The following is a 20,539-nucleotide window of genomic DNA, read 5'->3' as shown; positions in this document are numbered from 1 at the left end:
CATAAAATTGCAGTGTTTTCTTCCATTTACATTTAAATGCGCTATCTGAACTAACTTATTTTAGGTAAATTTAATTTATTATATAGGAAACTTAGTTTTACATGAATTGAGTTTTGGTAAGTAATTTGTGTGGGTGCAACCGTAAAAAAACAGAGGTGTAGCTAGCAAAAGTGATATAATAAAAGTTAAATTGCATTGTTTGCCTTAAATTATGTTTAAGTTTTATTAATTTTTTTAATTCCTAAGTTATAATCATCAGACACTTTGATCTCTCAAGTTATTTTCGTTTTATTTTAATTCTTTAAGTTACAAATATAAAATATTTTGGTCATTTAAGTTACGAACTTTAAAAGACCAAAATTCAAACTCTCACGAAGGTGTAAAATTATTAATTTAACTAACAATTAACATTTACCTATAAAATAAAAAATAAAAAATCCACAAACGTTATACATTTTAGTCATTTTTAATAATGTCTAACAATGTTACTTAAAGTACTAAAATATTTAATTTTTAAGCTAATGGATTAAAATATTGATTTTTCTAATTTAATGGATTAAAACATTTCGAAAAGAATTTGAGGGACCAAAATATTTAATATGTATAACTTAAAGGACCAAAATAAAACCGAATAAAAATTAAATACTAAAGTAAAATCTAAAAATAATTTAAGGGATCAAAATTGTAATTTAAGTTATAATATAACTTAGTTGACTAATCACACAAACTTATAACCAAGGTTTGAAGGTTTTTTTAGGGACAGAAATTTATAGATTTAACTCTTCCAAATTTAGGAGTTAATAAATTGAATAAATCAAATGTTAATATCAGGTTTAAATGTATTTTTAGTCATTTTAAAATTTTATCTTTTTATGTTTAGTTTTTATAAAAGAAAAATATAGTTTTTAGTTCTTACAAAATTATCATGTATGTAGATTAGTCACCACGGTTAAATCATCATATATTTTTTAATGAATTTTTACAAGTATGTTTACAACAATATAAAAAATTCTTCTACAAAAAATGAATTCAAAGTTCGATTTCTAAGTGTATATTCTCGTTAGTTTTATCTTGAATTTTTAATATTTAAAAAAATTATATTTAATTGATCTTATGTTAAAAAATTATAATTTGTTTTAGAGAAACACTTTTTATAATGTTCTAAACATGTTTACAAAAAAAAAACTTTTATTTTAAGAAAAATTAAACATATTTCATTTCAATAGGAACTAAAATTATTTGCTGAAGAATTTTGTAAGAATTAAAAATTGTATTTTTATTTTACAGAGACCAAAATTAAAATTTTATAGCATTAAAAACATATTTAAACCCTTACTATTATGACTATCCATGAATGGTCATATATACTAATATAATATCAACAATTAATTAATTTATTAATAATTGATATTATTCATTTTATTCTCTAAAGTGAGTTAGAAGAGTCTTATCTAAATTTATAATGATATTAGTGATAATAAACTTGTTAATGTTATGAATAATAATATAAATATGTATGTCCATGAGTTACATATGGACTGAATCACAAATAATTGATGTGTACATTATTATGACTTTTGTGATCCTTTCAGTAACTCTTTGTAGTGTGCATCATATAAATACAGAGTTCAAGACACTTGAAGTTGAGACACATTAAGCATAGAATGCAATATTTTTTTCATCTAGATTTCTTATTCATCTTTCAAGTTTTTTAAACTTTAGTTTTCTGTACATTTTAAAATCTTTTATTGCTTAGAGGTCATATCGGAAGAATACTTCTTTTTTTATCATTATCTTTGGACTTATATCTAATTCACAATCATAATACTTTTTCTTTGCTTTGCTCTTTCATGTTCTTTTTTAATATTTGTTCATTCATGTTAATTTTCTATATTTCCTGCATAGATATTTTATTGTGAATTTTATTTAGCTAAGGCAATTATAATATTCGTTTAATTCTTTTATAAATTAATTCTAGATGATTCAATATTCAAGTATACTTCAATATTTGTCATATTAAACTCGAAGAATCTTAAAAAATTAATATTCAAGTATTCGTATAGGATTGTTGAAAATATAATATACTTTTTTTTATTATATTTGAGGAAATTTTGTGATATAGTTTCTAAAAAATTAATAATCAAAAATATCTTATAAAAGATTACACAGTTTATATATTTTTTCTTTTGTCATCGCCCTTACAAAGATTTGTTGTATAGTTTTTGAATTTAATTAGATAATACTGGAAGTCTATAAGACCTCTTTGTTATTAGAATAAAATAAAGACAGAAAAAACATCATTTATGTTTCTAAGCAGCGAATAGTGATTAAAATATTTACAGTTGATTGAAAATATCAAAAATCAATGAAATATATATATATAAACATATAAATTTATATTTTATCAAATAAAATTGACTCAAAGTCTAAAATGAAAATATTTTTTTCATTATAGATGCTACATATTAGGGGGATTTTGTATTATGAAAAAAAAAAAAAAAAACTCCAAAGTCCTCTATCCTTTCCAATTCATCTTTCATTTTTTCAATAAAACACATATAGACAGGTAGATAATTAAGTTATATTTCTCATTTTCAAATAGTCCGCTTCATTTTAATTAATAAATAAAATTTCTTTTGTTTGTAATTGTCATAAATAACATCATATACATATACTATTCACGAGAATAACACTATTTATAATTGAGTTATTCAATTTATGTAATTTAAAAAAAATCAATCTATGTAATTAGATATCATACTCTATAAATAAAATTAATGAAATATTTCAAAAAATATTTTTTTTTTTCATTCATGACACGAGCTATTACACTAATAACATTTTCCTTTCAGTAAGTTGATGAGCTATGAAATTCAAATATATTGTACGGATAGAGTGATACAATACAATTACAAGTTACACTATTATGGAAAATAGTCAAATTAATTAAGAAACAAACATTCAAATACACAATTTGATATTTAGAAATATCAAATACACATCCAAATACATCACTTTACTTCGGATACATCACATCTTGGAATTGCATAGAGAGAAAGACCCTTGTTAATGTGAAGCGTGAACATGGTTCTATAAGTCACATTATTTGTTTCATTAGCCAATTTAAATCGAAAAAATCGAAGAAGTACCATTGATACTATTTTCATCTGTCTATAAGCAAAGTGCTTTCCTAAGCATATACGTGGACCACCCTATAAATATAAGAAGTATTTTAATGTCAATAAAAAAGAATTACTCTGTTTATCCCAAATATAATACCTTATTCATTGAATCACGAAAATTAAGAAAAATTAATAGTAGTATAAAATTTATCAATAATTGATATTATTTTATAATTTTATTTTACGAGAAAAAATTAGTTAATATTTTTATAAAATATTATTATAATTTACAGAAAAATATAAACATAATTAGAAGTATATATTATTAAAGAAATTTCAAAAGAATCTTAGTTAGAAGGATTAAAGAATAGTAAGACTTACATGAAAAGATATGAACTTGAAAGAAGATTGAGGTTGAAAAATTCCATGTTTGAGCCATCTTTGAGGTATGAATTGTTGAGCATGATCCCCCCAAATGTAAGGCATCCTAGCCATAGCATAGGACAAATAGTAAACTGTTTCTCCTTTATTCACAGTGTAGCCATCAGGAAGGATGTCTTCTTCTTCTGCTGTCCTACCACTCTTGTATCACACCCACATGTATTGTATAATGTCAAGGAAATTACCAATTTAGTTATATGCATTGTAATGTCCAACAATTTGAATCTTAAAATCAATGAAACTCTAATATCATTGATAAAATTTGTATTATTTTTTTTTTTAATCTTAGTTCAAGTTACAAGTGTGATGTAATTGTATATGAGTTTATGGTATGTATATGAGTTTTTTGGTGGTTATTATACTATTTTGTTAATAGACAACAAAAAAATGTATTTTTTTATTACATTGTTTTTTTGTCGGCAAATTTAACCCTTAATGTTGCATTAGAGAGACTAGTGTAATTGAGAATTTGCATTTTCAAATATCATTTTAAAATTTGTTAATTTCGAAAAATTAATTATGTGACACCTGCAATTTAAAAAACTAAATTGACCAGACTCTTTTTATTGCACATCACGTGATCACAAAGAGAAGAGTTAAATAAAATTAAAAATAATTTAATTGCAAGTATTGATAATTGAAAGGTTTGTATAGGCAAATGCAGCTATAGAGGGAGAGTGGGAAATAATCGTGTTTAAAGTTTTATAATTAATTAATTATTAAACAATTTTTCTATAAAAGTAGTCAAATTTGTATTTTGTTAGTCAATTTTTTTCTTGAAACGTGTCTGTCATTAGTTAGTTAAATTTTTCAACATGTATTTCAATAGTCAATTTGGTTCATATCTCTACCGGCTAATTAGATCATTCGATGATGTATTGAAATTTTGATTATGGTCTCTCTAAATATTAATTCATAACTCCGTTATTGGACAAATATTAATATATTAGTTAAGTTAATATTTTTTATCTTTCGTTAGAGTTTTAACTCTGATTCTATTTCTTCTTCAACATGTAGTTCAAATTAGTTGAGTTATCCAAACCCTCAATTGAAGTGTTAATTTTAAGGTCAATGCGTCAATTTTAATAAAGTTAGCTAATCTAAATACATAGATACTTAAAGTAAATATTTAATTTATAATGTACATTTTTTTGTCTCTCTTATTTGGTCCATAAACTATAAAAATATAATAAGTAGTCTATAAACTATAATTAATCTATCAAGTTAGCTTATCTATTGAGTTAAAAATCGGAGAAAGAAGAATAGTCCAAAAACTAACTTCATAATTTGAAAAGAATTTAAATAGTATTTGTTATATTTTTCTGTTTAGGGAGGAAACACAATAAAAAATGATAGTTTATAGATTAAATTGAAGGTTTATTTACAATAATTATTATTAAAACAAGTCAAAAGCTCTAAATTCATAAGAAGACATATGTGAAGAAAAGAAAAGATTGAAAATGTTTAGACTTACTTTGACCATAAAATTGATGGCTATTTAATTTCAAGAAAATTTTTAGAACTCACCATTGGGACAGCAGGATATAGCCTCAATGTCTCTGTTAATGTTGCATGAAGATAATGCATTCTATCAAGAGTGGCATCTGTAATATTGGTCACAAATTCATCTAAATTTACTTGACTTTCATGTGTAGAAGTAACATTTATCACTTCTTGTGTCACCTTTTCTTGTATAAGAGGATTCTTGCATAGCATGTAGAAGAACCATGACAAAGTGTTGGCACTTGTGTCTTTTCCAGCAATCATAAAGTTCAGAATTATATCCCTCAAATATTGATCTGTCATATTTGATGGATCCTTCTTACTTTCTAGTAAAAATCTTGTAAGTATATCCTCTTTATCTTCCTAGTAAGAAATCACCACAAAATTATTATTATTATTATTATTATTATTATTATTATTTAAATACTTTTTAAATATCTAATTAAAATACTACTATTATATTACTTTTAAAATATTTTTGTTTAATTTTTTTAACAAAAAAATGTATATGTGTATAAGTGTCAAAAAGGTGGAAAAAATAAAAAGTTTTTGAGAAAATTTGTTTGATGTATCTACCTCGTGTTGCACTAATGTCAGAGTCAAATATGTGGACACATCTTAACTTAAAATTGTTCATTAGAGTTAATATATATTTCTTTTGGTCACTATTATAAAAAAAAAAAATTATCTTCATTAATATTAAAAAATTTAAGTTAAGAGCAATTATTTTTCTACATTTCATATAAAAAACAAGTTAAATTTAATAGATTTTTTTTTAATGTAAAATATTTAACTATCCGTCTTAAATGTTTTTAAAATAAATGAAAGGTTTATTGAAAATAATTGATTTAAATAACTTAAAAGAAATTACTTTTATTTCACACAGAAAAAAAATAGTTAGTAAAATAAGAATTAAAATTTAATTTATTTTTAATAATAATAAGTATATCATTTAGATGGAATATAATCAACGCAGAATGGAAAGTTGTTGAACTTACAAAATCTTTTTGCACTGATAAAAGTTCCTTTTTGGTCTTGATTAGACTATGAACAAAATCATCAATTATTTTGACATTCTTCTTGAGGGAAGCTTCTGATCCAAAGTTAAGAACCCTTTTAATCTTCCAAAAGGGGTCCAAATATCTTCTAAATACAGAAGCATTTGAATCATCAAAGGCCTTCATGAAGATATTTGCTTCCTTGCTTGATCTCTCCAAACAATTCAATTCCACTCCAAACCCAACTTCAAATATGGAGTCCAAAGTGCATTTCATTAATTTATCCTAAAAATATAAAATTTATTAAAGAAAGATTATCATTCATATCTTGCTCAATATTCTACCGTGATAAAATTAATTAATTAGTATCCACTTCAAAGCACATATGGAAAAAAAAATTAACATATATGCATAACAAAAAAACAAAAGAAGCTAATGTACCCCTTGATTTTCTTATGTCTAGATAGTAAATTATTTGCATAAAAAACCCAAACATGTGGACTATTGATACATGTTAAAAGAATCAAATATAGAAACATTATTGTGAAAGTTTTGTGTTTAATGGTTTCAAAATATGAAATGTGTCTTGTGAGTGTTATATTCAACTAAATATTTTTGTTTTTTACTCCTTAAACACTAGAAGTTATCGGAGCTTTTCTTCCAATAATGAAAAATAGAGTAAAATATATTATCGGAAACGTGTTTTTGATAGCATTGTTATATCTTGTGAATAAATAATAGGAAGTGAATGATCAATCGTTATAAGTCTTTATAAGGCTAAAAGCTTTGGTTTGACTGCGTATGACTTAAATTCTAAAATGACATTTGTCAATATTATCGGGCCTTACTTGTTCATCTAATTGGGCCAATTCTAAAAGAAATAATTATTACTTGTTATGAAAGAATCTTATTTTATTTTTTTAACAAATTGACGGGCTTCTTTGTCTCCTTTCACATGCATTTCTAAAATATATTTTTAGTAAAAAAAAAATATATTTATTCTTTTTCCAGACAAAAAATACAATTTTTTTTTTGTCATTATTCATATTTCTAAGCACAAATGTGATCTTTTTAGAAGTCAAGTGGAAGAAGTTTATTTTGCCACTTGTATATGCCCACATGTTGACTTGATAACTCTCATCTTTTTAATTAATTTATGGGGGAAGGGGTAGGCAAATCCAAAATTAGCCTATGGTCACCACTTTCTTAAAATTTTGAATCCAAACTATCTTTCTATCCATTCTAACAAAAAATCATTTTTTTAATGACAAGAGACTAATTTCTTTTATTATTTTGGATCTTTTACTATAGTTGTTTAATGACAAGTGACTAATTTTTAATTGTTAAATCAACATTAAATGCTCTAAATTTAAGTTCAAATTCTAAATTTTAAATTAATTAAAATTAAACTTTAAATCTAGATCTAGAGATCAAACGATTCAAATATGTTGAAGCACTAAAGTCATTAATACTATTTCTTCCATTTCCACCACCACATCATTGCTATTTTCCATAGATTAATTGGTTCTAAATAGCTAGGAACTAGCCACCATAAATTGATAACACAAACTTGCTAGAAAAAATATGGATTTAGTCGACAAAAAAATATATATGAATAGTACAAATTTCAACTTTAAAACTCACTAGCTATAAGCAAATTAAAGACAAAAAATAAAATCATTTATTATATACGCGTGTCTAACACTTATCAACAAAATTAAAAGATTGATTTTTTTTCTCTAAATTAATTTTGGTTGCTGATTTAATTTTTTCTACCAATTAAATATAGTAAAATTCCACTTGTATGAAACAAATTATGTACACAACTTACTTGTATATCAAAGACCAATCCAGCATTAGAAAATCCAGACACAACTCTAACCAACTTAACAGCATTCCTTCTAAAAACATTGCAACTAAAATCTCTATGAACTCTAGTTGAAAACTCCAAACTAGCAAGCTTCCTTTGATGCTTCCATTTATCACCATCAACAGCAAAAATCCCTTCACCAAAAAGATCAACAATAGTATCATGATTAAACTTCCCTTTTGAGTAATTATGAAAATTTGTTTTAAGTATGTGTTGCACATTTTGTGTGTCGGTTGTGTAAATCTTGCTTTTCTTAGGAGCAAGGATTCTAAAAGTTGGATTGGTTTTTGCAATTTGTGTTAGGTAATGAAAAAGTGTTGTGAAATTGATGAGTTGATTAAAGAATGTGGCTTTGACTGGTGGGTATTTTGGGTTTCCTATGGATTGACCAATGAATGTTGTGAGTGTGAGAATTGAGAAGAGAAGGATGAGACATAGAAATAGAATTGATGTGGAATAAAACAAGAACAAGAACAACATGTTCATCTTAATTTGGTCTTCAATTTTGATTAATTAGTGTGTTTGTGTCTCTTTGTGTGAGCTAATGTAAGTTTTTTTTGTTTGACTCATGGGCTAATGCAACTTGGTTAGTGTGAGTTTGTGCAATTAAAGAGATATTTAGCATTTTAATGTTTGCAAAATGCCCAATTATCATCTTTAAGTTTTAAGAAATACTAATTACTCATTTATTTTCATAATAATTTAGTCATTCGATTGTTTCATACATATTAAAAAAATATATAAATGAAAGAAACATGATACTACTTTTACCAAATTATTTTTATTAGGTATTGACATATTATTAGTGTCATAAATGTATAATGAAAGAGATTGTATTAAAAATGATACGAGTATTATTAATTGAAGGGTAGAATTAGTAAAAAGTTTATTAAAAATTAAAATAATAATTTATTTTTATACCATTTTTTTTTATAAAATTATCAATTATTATAAAATAGAACTAATATTTTTTCCACCAATTATGCTGATCTCTAATTAATATTATTTACACTACTCTCATTTATGATAACGTTAACGAAGACTAAATCAAATTACCAATACTTGAAAATGAAGATGACAATTTCAAATGGATTATTTATTGTAAAAAGAATGGAGTAATTTTGTTAGACAAATAGTACTATTCTAAAAATATAAGACCTTTTTAAAATTTAATTCTCTTTTTAAGAATTTTTTTTGAATTTTTAACTGTATTAATTATTTCTTTACTAACATACTAATAACTAATTTATCATTTTTTTACGATCAACAAAAAATACTATATGAAAAATATTAACTAATTTTCACTATTAAAAGATATATTAATACAAAATATTTTTTCTCAATAAATTTAATAATACTATACACTTTATTAATTTATGTGATTTGATCAAAATAGTAATCTAGTTAAAGAACTAAATATAAATATATTCAATTAAAAATAAATTATAATTGATTATTTTTTATGTAAACTTCTATTTTTGATTTTACCATATTTTTTAATTGAGTGGACATTAATTAATATCGTGCACTAATACGATTTAGTTTTCAATTATATTACTAAAGAAAATAAATATAAACCTCTTTACAAATATTCAATATATCTTAAAATCTTTTTCTATCTTATAACAGAAGCGTGCTGTTGGATTTTTCATTTATGAAAGAAAAAGAGTGTGATGAATAATTGAATTTTATAACGTTGTTGAAAACGTTAATCTTGTGTTCCGTGAGTGATCTCGATATGCAAAGCTAAGACGCGTGGATTCTGGAGCACACGTGACATGAAGGTCAAATACTCTAAATTTCACAGTTTCTTAAATTTCTTTATATTTTCTTCCCTTTGTCTTTTCTTTTAAAATAATTCTTCCTTTTTTTATTTTTAAGTATACATTTCAAATTTTATTCTCTATGATCCACAAGTGATCAACTTTAAAAATAAATGACCATTTTTCAATTTATCATATATTTTATCTGAAATAAAATAAATTAAAAAATTAATATATTTACATTAAATTTTTAATCAGATACATCAATTCAACTACTTTATTAATATATTTCATTCAAAAATAATATATTAATTATTTTTTCCAATTATACACTCTAATTTATATTATAAACATTTGTTGGATTTTTTTTCAATAACTTTAATTTGAAAAAAAAATTATCGTACTAATCAATTTTAAAAATTATATATCAAAATATCTTTTTTTTACTTAGTTACAAGTTTCTTTTCTAAAATATGACTTCCTTAAGGGATTATTTTTATTTATTTTTTGATAAAAGAAGTCGCCTTTTATAAAATAGAGTTCTCACATCTATTTTTTTTAAAGTTAACAAAAATATATATAAATATATAAATATATATATATATATATATATATATAATTCATTAAAATTCATTCATAAAAAATAATAAGGCAAATGTTACAAAAATTACAACAAAGTGAATGTCGAAGGTGACATCCAATACCACATTGTTGAACTTTTCTCACACGTACAAGATTTTGTCGATATCTTGATATATCACGAGTTTTTTCTTGTTCTTGTTTTTCGTCATCTTCTTGTTCTTGAGGATGAAACATTGTATCACAATCTTGAAATGTGGAGAATTAAAAAATTTCGTTAAATAATACTCGTATTAGAATTGAAATGAACGTTAGAGAAAAAATACCAAGAAAATACAGATTATGTCGACTAAATGATCATATTGAAAAAGATTGTTCAAATGTTACCGACACATTTAATAAATCTACGTAATTTTTTAAAAATTTGTGTTGTTATTTTTTACGAATAAATTTTAATGAATTATATTAATTATATATATATTTTTCGTTAACTTAATAAAATTTGAATATAATATACAAGCATCGTCTAATCCTTATTTTTGTTGGCATGTTATTGTTACTCCTTACAATATAAGACTACAAACTTTCTGAACATTAATGGTGGCAAATACAAATTAAGGACGTGTGTTGGATATCGGTAATTTATCATCAACATTTGTAAATAGCCCATTAGGATATATTCATACTGAATTTTTTTCTTATCTTAGTACAGATCAATCTCATTGTCTGTCAACATCTGTTGACAATGTTGAACAATTAAAGGAACAATCTATGTCTGAGAAAGAACAAAAACACAACGACTGATACAAGCAACAATTAGAAAATTAAATGCATATTGGCAACAAAAGTTTCAACAACAACAACATTTTTCATCTCAACAATTTCCTCCAACTTTTCACTAGCAGTTCCCCCCTCTGCAGCAACAACAATATTCACAAACTTAGAACTAACCACCGATGTTCTAGCAACAACAACAATACTCCCTATAATAGCAACCTCCAAACTTCCAACAACAACGATGACCTCCAAATTTCTCCTTTCAGCAGCAACAACAACAACCAATGTTCTAACAACAATATTCTTTTAATAATTATTATTAATGTGTCGCTTTTTTCAACTGGGGCTCCTCAACCTCAAACAAATGAAACTCCATACTGACCAACTATGCCAACAACTCTGACTTGATCAGACCAGATAATAATCAACATCAACCAACTATGACTTTGTTGACTAGTAGTAGTGTACTTGAAGAGAAAATGTAATTTCAAATCATGTTAGCTTCTATACCACTAATTAATACTTATGCGACTTTGTCGTCGGATAATATTCCACCAAATAATAATGGATGAAGTGGAACTAATGATCAGATGAGTCATTATGATGATTTATGCATTTCAATAATTTTTTCTATTTTATTTTTGGTTCGTATGAATAATTTAAATATTATTATTAAATTATGGCGTGTTTTATTTTATTTTTGTATGATATAATTTATTAATTTTGTAATTTTTTATTTTGTATAGTAATAATAAGTTAATTAATTATTGACAATTTTAATTAATATTAAAATTATATTTTTATTTTTGTATATATTATTTAAAAAATATATATTTTCACTTTTTAAATTATATTAATATGTGACGTCAAAAATTGTGGTTGCCTTTTTTGTCACAAATTTGTGACGACTTAAGTTTTCACAAATGGTAACCTAAAAACCAACACTTGTGGCTAATTTGGCCGCCACAAAGTGTTGTGACCAGCTTATTTGTGACTGTCTTAGGACACTAAAAATATGCTCTTTTTGGCAGTTTTTTCATTTGTGGGGCTTTTTGCCGCCACAAATATATTATTCTTGTAGTGTTATAAAACATGATATTCCAAAGATATTAGAGGTGTTACTTAAGATGACATTTTGTCATATTTTCTTTACTTAAATTAAAGTATTGTTACAGGAATAATGTGAAATTAAGCACTTGTTGGAGAGTTAATATTTCATTGAGATTATTAGGCAAAGAAAACATAAAGAGCACATTATGTAAATATTTGATCTTACAAATAAGCTGAAATTTTGAGTATTAGATAACTTGATCAAAATATAGTATTTAATATTCTCCTTTCATAATTACGTTGAAGATCTTAAAATTATAAATAATCATTTAAATAAGATTATTTCATAAGGTGTACAAGAAAAAAAATGAAGAAGTAAGATAAAATAAAGCAGTACTTATTTGAAAAAATATCAAAAGATAAGGGAAAATAAATAAAAAAGATTAAGAAAATGAAATATGTTCTAACGAATTATGTCTATTGATGTTTAACGATACATCAATTCAATGTGAGCAAAGTCGATAAAGATTGAGATTTTCAGTGTGTGTATATATATATATTGGATATATATATATATATATATATATTGGATTGTCATTACTTGCTTAATTACAATTATATTTAAAAGACAATTTGGTTGAATCATTATTTTGATTAAATTTTGTTTTAATTTCTCTTTGAAGAAATAAAATTAATTTTTGAGTTTTTATTTTGAAACAATTTATTCATATTTTTTTAAATTTATATATTGTTAGATTTAATTAAGTTATAAGTAATGGTATTCTATAATTGCTGAAAATTTAAAGAGGTATAAATTTTGGTTTCAAATTAAAAAAATAAAATAAAATAAAGACAATATATGCATAGTTTTTGTGGATATTGAATTTGGGGGAGATATTTGGTTAAAAATAATAAAATTGAGTGAGGAAGAATTGATTTTAAATTAATTCATATAGTGGCTATCAATATAGCAAATTTAGATCCTCATGAGTATATTATATTCTTCCTCTCAATCAAGTTAAGAAAATTATTTATAAAGGTCAAATTCAACACTCTTAAGAACTTAAGCATTAGATATCGAAAATGATTGACAGTAAAGAAAACTTCAATTTGTATTTTTAAAAGACTCTTTTAGGACACTCTTGACACTTGTTAATCATTATGATATTTTAGAGGTACCTAAGATGAAAGTCAATATGGTATTTTTAAATGATAACATTTATGAAATAATATGGCGCAAACTAAAAAACTTTATGCCAATAGACACAAAGTAAATAATTTGCAATATTGATGTAATGATTAAGTTTGAGTTAATATTAAGTCTCACTAATGATACCACAAAGTTTCATATGGTAATTATCTCATTTGACTTTGAGACAACTATTATGGATAAATGAGAGTATTACAAGATTAGTGGGTGTAAATTTATATTCATCACTTAATTATGTCGGCTATGTTTTATTTATTGTGCAATCGAGAAATCTCTAAACGAAAGTTTAGTGAACAAAGATCTTTGGATGCCTCTTTTGTATTAGGTATCCTGATACTTAGAGATCATTCTCAAAGTCTTGTTGAGTTATAAAAAACGAGCTATATCAATAAAGTTATAAGTAAAATTGACATGAAAGATAGTAAATTAAAGAACATCTCTCAATGACTAAAAAGAGACTATTTTATTCTCAAATTTTATCCAAAAGAATATTTGGAAATTTAAGAAATTAAATATTTCCCTATGCTTTAGTTGTGGTGAGTCTTATGTGTGATCTTATTTATATGCATTTGAAAATAGCTTATGTAATAAAATCATTTGATAGATACTTGAGCAATTAAAGGTTGAATTGTTACTAAAGGCAATCATGAGGATTGTAAAAGAGAACAGTAGAGTTTATGATCGCAAATCAGAGATCTTATAATTTGGAGACCATCAATATGTTTGACTCAAAGTTTTTAGATGTCTACATAAAGTGGAAACCTTAACGCGGTAAATGGTTGATTGATTTATGTTAGTTGGTTGTTTATAGTTAAAGGCTTTGAAATATCACTCAAGTTATATGGCGACATAAATCAATCGTAAATTGCTTCAACAAAAGTTTTATAAAGTGTATTGATATACATGTTATTGTTGTTGAAGAATAGAACATAAAAAGATAGACTTTATGCAAGCTGACCCACTAACAAAAAGTTTGACAAACTAAGGTCTTCTATATGGTTGTTGTCATTAAGAATGTGCTGGATTAGGGATAGTATCTCTTCCTTTATGTTCCATGCTTTTGTTTTTTCGATTAGACTTTATGTTATAGATTTCAGCAGAAGTAAAGTTTACGAGGTTATTAATATATAACCGTAAAAATATTGTGTGTGCAAATATTGAATTCACACTTAAGAAACTTTAGTGAGAACTAAAGACTTATGTTGAACCAGATGAAAATATGCATGATAAAGAGATCACATTGTATGAAATATCTATGTCACTCATCTATATTAATCGATGTCATCTCAAGCCCATTGATGTGGTGATCATTGATGTTTAGACACATTATAAGTCAATGACGACAACTGCAGTGATCCCATTATTGATATGAGGTGGATCAAATTATAAAAGAGAAATTTTAAGAAAAATAACATTCAGGTTCACGCCTTAAAAATTATGATATAGTTATTGATATGAGGTGAAATATTTTATTAATTATTACATTTCAATATGTTTTTGTTGACACATTTGGTTATTTAATTATATTAACTATTTATCAATTAAGAACCTTAATTGATTGATGATCAAATTAAGTAATAAGGTTTATTATATTTCTATTATGATAATTAATTTTTTAATTAATTAATATGAGCCTAAATATTAGTGGATGTCACTGATGACTCATTTAGGAATAATGGAAACTTTAATTGGCTATCATCCTATATATAGGTTATGGTCTCCAATATGCCATATACAATGCATATTTTCTCTTCTCTTCATATGAGGAGTGCTCAAGCATAAGGAGTATACATTGAGGAAGAATCACAAGCTAACAGGTGATCATCATTTGTCTATCTTCTATCTATGTGTTCCAGGATCAACACTTAGAGATTGTTTATGTTCGTTGTCGAGAACCCACCAATGCGATAAATCGAGGTATTTCTAAAATCTTTGATAAAACAACATGATGTTCATACACATGCTCATATATATGTTTATTTAGTTTCCGCACTAAAGTATGATTATATGTCTAATCTAAATATTGAGCATATATTTTGATGAACTAGTAAGATAATTTTAACATAATTTTTTTTATACTATTAGTCAATCACAACCATTAGATCATTAGAGGTATTCGATTTTTATTTTAACTACTTCTAAAGTCAAGTACATGAATGATTGTAATGTACTAACAATATAAAATATTTAACACAAACAATATATGACAATTAAACTCTATAATTATAACCAACTATTGAAAAAAAAAAAAACAAAAGTGTTCTTGTTAAATTACTAGACACATTTATTAGTTTCCAAACATATAATTTATTAACACTACTAGTTTATCTTAAAAGATAAATAATTAGATTGAGTTCATTCATACATAATTAGATGAATAATTACACATAAAATGAACATATTAAATTCATTATCTACTATTATTAATATACTAATATACGTTAAAAAAAAAAAAAAGTCCTCACAAAAGGGACGAAAGAAGTGGTATTATAGGAAAAATATGTGAAACATATTAAATCATTTAAGAACACTCTATAGTATAGTATAGCCAATCATTTGAGGTTCAATCGTTTTTTTTATTATATACATAGTACCCACCATTTTTTCATAGGTGCTAAAGAATTTTTCTAATTAAGGACATTATAGAAAAATATAAATAATTCTATAAAAGATAACATTTCCTTTCTTGATATATATAAATAATCTTAAAATCACAATAAAAATAATCTGGTACTTGTATGTTTTTAGAAAAACTATTTCATAGGTCTTTTAACAGAATTTAAAGTTTCAATCAAATTTTTAATTATTTTTGTTGTCAAATTAATTCTTTATATATCTTTAAAAAGAAAATTTTATTTTATATACTCATATGTATATTCCTACCTTATATTCTAATAAAAATTTAATTTTACTCTTTTTTAATAAAACAAAAATTTAAACTTCATACGTTGTGGTACCAATTTGTGTTCTGAAAAACTTGAAAATGTTTTTTGATATACAAAGTTTGAGTTTTTTAGAAAAATTTGTATCTCAAAAAACTTGAAAAAGTTTTCCAAAACATATTTGTATATTAGAAAACTTGAAAAAAAATTCGGTACACAAAGTTTGAATTATCTAAAATATATTTGTGTTTGAAATTCTTTTTTCACGTTTTCAAAACATAAATGTACTACATAAAATTTTAAAAAAAAATTCCGTAAATAAAATTTAAATTTTTTAAAATATATTTGTTTTATGAATTTTTTTTTAAGTTTACTAGAACTCAAGTTGAAGTTATAAAGGTACAAGAAAAAAAATAAAAAATAAAAAATAGCTTATTTGTATAAAATGTGGAGTAGAAGTATAAATTTAAGATATCCTCTAGAATTTTCCTTTAAAAATGTTTACATGATTGAACAACAATTCATTTTACACAATTTCTGCTATAAATTTGTGTTGGGTGGGCTCACTCTCCTAGTGAAACCTACCAATTTTACTCTATTATTATTATTATTATTATTATTATTATTATTATTATTATTATTATTATTATTATTATTATTATTATTATTATTATTATTATTATTATTATTATTATTATTATTATTAAAGAAGAAAAAAAAAGATCAAAATGTTTTATTGGGCTTGGCCCACGCGAAGGAAAAATAAAAGGGATTTAGAAATCCCTAAGGAAGAGCAATAGAATAGCATTGTAATAGAAACAAAAGAAAGGCTGCGGCATCAAAAAAATAGGAGAAGAGAAGAAAAAATGTTGGGTCTGGTGGTAATAGTCTGAGTAGTTTTACATTCTTTGAGAGTTACTTTGGAATACCCACTTTAGTGAAATGTTATAAGGTTATTGTTATTGTTGATTGATGTTCCTTATTATTATTATGAAGACTCTGATGTACCCATTAGTTATTATAGTGGAAGTTTTTATTGAATTAGGTCTCATGATTTTTATTCTCTCAATTTGAAGGAAGTTAAACACGTTAAAAACTGTGTTTCTCTTATATTTAAATTTTTTTGTCAATTATTATTGTTCTATGGAGTTGTATTTTATGTTCGACCATTTATCTGCAAAGGTGGGAGAAAAAATATTTCGGTTGATTTGATTTGTGCATTTAAATGGAGGAGGAAAGTAAATGTCTGAATATGATTAAACTCAATTCTTCTAATTACACAATTTGGAAGACTCTCATGGAAGACATGTTATACAATAAAGATTTGTATGATCCTATTGAGGGTGACACTATTAAACCCACAAATAAATATGACATTGACTGAAAGAAGATGAATAGAAAGGCAATGGTGTTGATCAAGAAATGGTTGGATTTGAGTGTATATCCACATGTTAAAACTGAAATAAATGCTAACAAGATGTGGGGAAGCTGGTGAATATGAAATACAAAGATGGGGATTCTGGCAAAGCGGGTCACATAAAAATAAATTGCATGTTCCTTAAAAGAGATCAATCAAGGGAAAAAGGTGAAGACAAAGAGAAGAAAAATGATAAAAGATACAACAATAGTTGCATCTATTAGTAATGTCTACAGTGTTTGTGATGATAATTCCATAAACCTTGCATGTCAGGATTCAACTTGGATTATTGATTCGGGTGTCTCATATCATGTTACTCTTAAGCGTGATTTTTTCTCATCTTACAATGCTGGTGATTTTGGCATGGTAAAAATGGGAGATGAAGGAGTATGTAAAATCATCGGTATGGGAGATGTTTGGGTTGAAACTAAGATTGGTTGCAAGCTTCAATTGAAGAATATTAGACATGTTCCTGATATTCTTCTCAATTTGATTTTGGTGAAAGCCTTGGATATTGAAGGTTAACACACTTGCTTTGGTGGTGGTGGTATATGTAAAATCACCAAAGGGTCCCTAGTGGTCGTAAAGGAGAAGTTTCACTTTTCTCTATAGAATGTCTACGAAGCTATGCAAGGAAGAAGTGAATGCAATTGAAGATGCATCTTCTGATTTATGACATATGCGCCTCAGTCACTTGAGTGATAAAGGACTCAATATAATCGGGAAGAAAAATTTTCTTCCAGTGAAAGGTACGTCTCTAAAAACTTGCACTCAGTATTTTACTAGAAAACAAAATAGAGTTTCTTTTCATAATACTAGTCCTCAAAGGAGGAAAAATATTCTTGATTTAGTTCGTATTGATGTTTGTATGAAGAATAGTAAATCTCTTGGTGGTGCATCATATTTTGTAACTTTTATTGACAACCACTCTAGAAAAGTGTGGGTCTTTCCTTTGAAATCTAAAGACCAGGTACTTGGAGTCTTCAAGCATTTTCATGCAAGTGTTGAAAGAGAAAAATGGAGGAAATTAAAATGTGTTCGATTAGATAATGGTGGTGAATATAGTGGTTTGTTTGAATAGTATTGTAGAGAACATGAAATCAGGCTTGAGAAAATAGTTTGAAAGACACCTCAGCATAATGGTGTTGTAGAGAGAATGAATCGTACGATTAATGACATAATCAGATGTATGCAATCTCATGCAAAATTATCAAAATCCTTTTGGTATGAAGCAATGAAAAATGTAGTGGATTTGATCAATCTTTCTCCTTCTATTTCACTTGACGGTGATGTTCCAAATAGAGTGTGGACAGGGAAATATGTCTATTACTGTCATTAGAAAGTTTTTGGCAACATAGGTTTTTCTCACGTTCCAAGAGATGAGAGGTCCAAGCTTGATAGTAAATCCAAACAGTGTGTATTCCTCGGTTATGGTGATAAAAAATTTGGTCATAGATTGTGGGATCCGATTGACAAAAAAAATTATCAGATGTCAAGACGTGATATTTCTTGAAGATCAGACTACTGAAGATTTTGATAAAGCTGAGAAACAGAAACCAAATTCAAGAAGTTAGATTGATGTTGCGCCTAAGCTCCATGCAGAAACTTTTGTTGAACAGGCAGATATCCAGGTAGATGATGAGAATATGATGATCACTGATAGTGGATAGTCAGAGTATTATCAAGAAGCTATTACAAATGTTGATTAAAAAATATGGTTGAAGGCCATGCAATAGGAAATGAATTTATTGCATGAGAATCACAAATTTGATTTGGTAAACTTGCCTAAGGGCAGAAAAACACTCAAGAACAAATGGTATACAAGATAAAGGTATAAGATAATAGTTCACAACCAAGATACAAAACAATATTGATTGTGAAATGTTTTAATAAGAGAAAAGGTATTGACTTTGATGAATTCTTTTACATGTGGTGAAGATGTCCTCTATATGAGTTGTGCTTGGGTTAACAGCTAACCTAGAAGTTGAACAACTTGATGTGTAAACTGCATTTCTTCGTAGCGATTTGGAGGAAGAGATCTATATGGAGCAACCAGGGGGTTTCAAAGTCAAAGGTAAAGAGCAGCTTGTGTATAAATTGAAGAAAAACTTGTACGGGCTCAAGCAAACACCTTGACAATGGTACAAGAAAATTGATTCTTTCATGGAGAAACATGGGTACGGTAAAACTACTTCTGACCATTGTGTGTTTGTCAAGAAATTCTCTGATGGTGATTATATTATTCTCTTGTTATATGTGGATGAGATGCTGATAATTGGTCATGACACTAAGAAGATTCAATCTCTAAAGAAAGATTTGAACAAGTCTTTTGCAATGAAAGACTTGAGTCCTGCAAAACAAATTATGGGCATGAGAATTACTTGTAACAGTAAGAATAATAAATTGTGGTTGTCTCAACACAATTATATTGAGAAAATTTTAGAGAGATTCAACATGAGCAATTGCAAACCTGTTAGTACTCCACTTACTACTCATTTTAAATTGAATTCTGATAAATATCCTACAAGTGAGAAAAACAAATAAGAGATGAAGAAGGTTCCTTATTCATTCGCAATTGGTAGTTTGATGCATGTTATGGTATGCACAAGGCCATATATTGCTCATGCAGTTGAAGTTGTTAGTCGATTTATCTCAAATCATGGTAAAGATCATTAGCAAGCAATGACGTGGATTCTCAAATACATCAGAGGCATTTCCAAAGTGTGTTTATGCTATGGAGGTGGTGAACCTATGTCGGATGGCTACACAAATGTAGATATGACAGATGATCTTGATTCTAGAAAATCTACTTTTGGTTATATGATGGCGTTTGTAGGGGGAGTTGTGTCTTGACAATCAAGATTACAAAAGTGTGTTGCTTTATCCACAACCGAAGCAGATACATTGCAACAACCGAAGCTTTCAAA

At 25.9% G+C, this 20,539-nt stretch overlaps 1 protein-coding gene across 1 annotated transcript; it reads right to left on the bottom strand.

Moving 5' to 3' along the window:
• Positions 1 to 2,825: 2,825 nt before the first annotated feature.
• On the bottom strand, positions 2,826 to 8,554 carry LOC101505287 (cytochrome P450 704C1-like). Its single transcript, XM_004510874.4, has 5 exons — positions 7,896 to 8,554; positions 6,065 to 6,349; positions 5,091 to 5,429; positions 3,504 to 3,704; positions 2,826 to 3,212 (listed from the first exon to the last, which is right to left on the bottom strand). Exons 1-5 carry the CDS (start codon positions 8,418 to 8,420, stop codon positions 3,012 to 3,014), a joined length of 1,551 nt encoding a protein of 516 aa, XP_004510931.1. The 5' UTR covers positions 8,421 to 8,554; the 3' UTR covers positions 2,826 to 3,011.
• Between the last annotated feature and the right edge of the window lie 11,985 nt (positions 8,555 to 20,539).

The sequence above is a fragment of the Cicer arietinum genome, chromosome 7 (genome assembly GCF_000331145.2).
Source record: "Cicer arietinum cultivar CDC Frontier isolate Library 1 chromosome 7, Cicar.CDCFrontier_v2.0, whole genome shotgun sequence".
Lineage (NCBI taxonomy): Eukaryota > Viridiplantae > Streptophyta > Magnoliopsida > Fabales > Fabaceae > Cicer > Cicer arietinum.
This window is presented reverse-complemented; position numbering and strand designations above follow the sequence as displayed.

Bases quoted from the DNA above. Each gene is read 5' to 3' on its own strand.
- LOC101505287 (XM_004510874.4), bottom strand. From the start codon at position 8,420: ATGAACATGTTGTTCTTGTTCTTGTTTTATTCCACATCAATTCTATTT. The intron at 5,430-6,064 runs GTAAGTTCAACA...ATTTCTTACTAG, and splicing joins TATCAGTGCAAAAAGATTTT to GAAGATAAAGAGGATATACT. The intron at 3,705-5,090 runs GTGAGTTCTAAA...GTGTGATACAAG, and splicing joins TATATCCTGCTGTCCCAATG to AGTGGTAGGACAGCAGAAGA.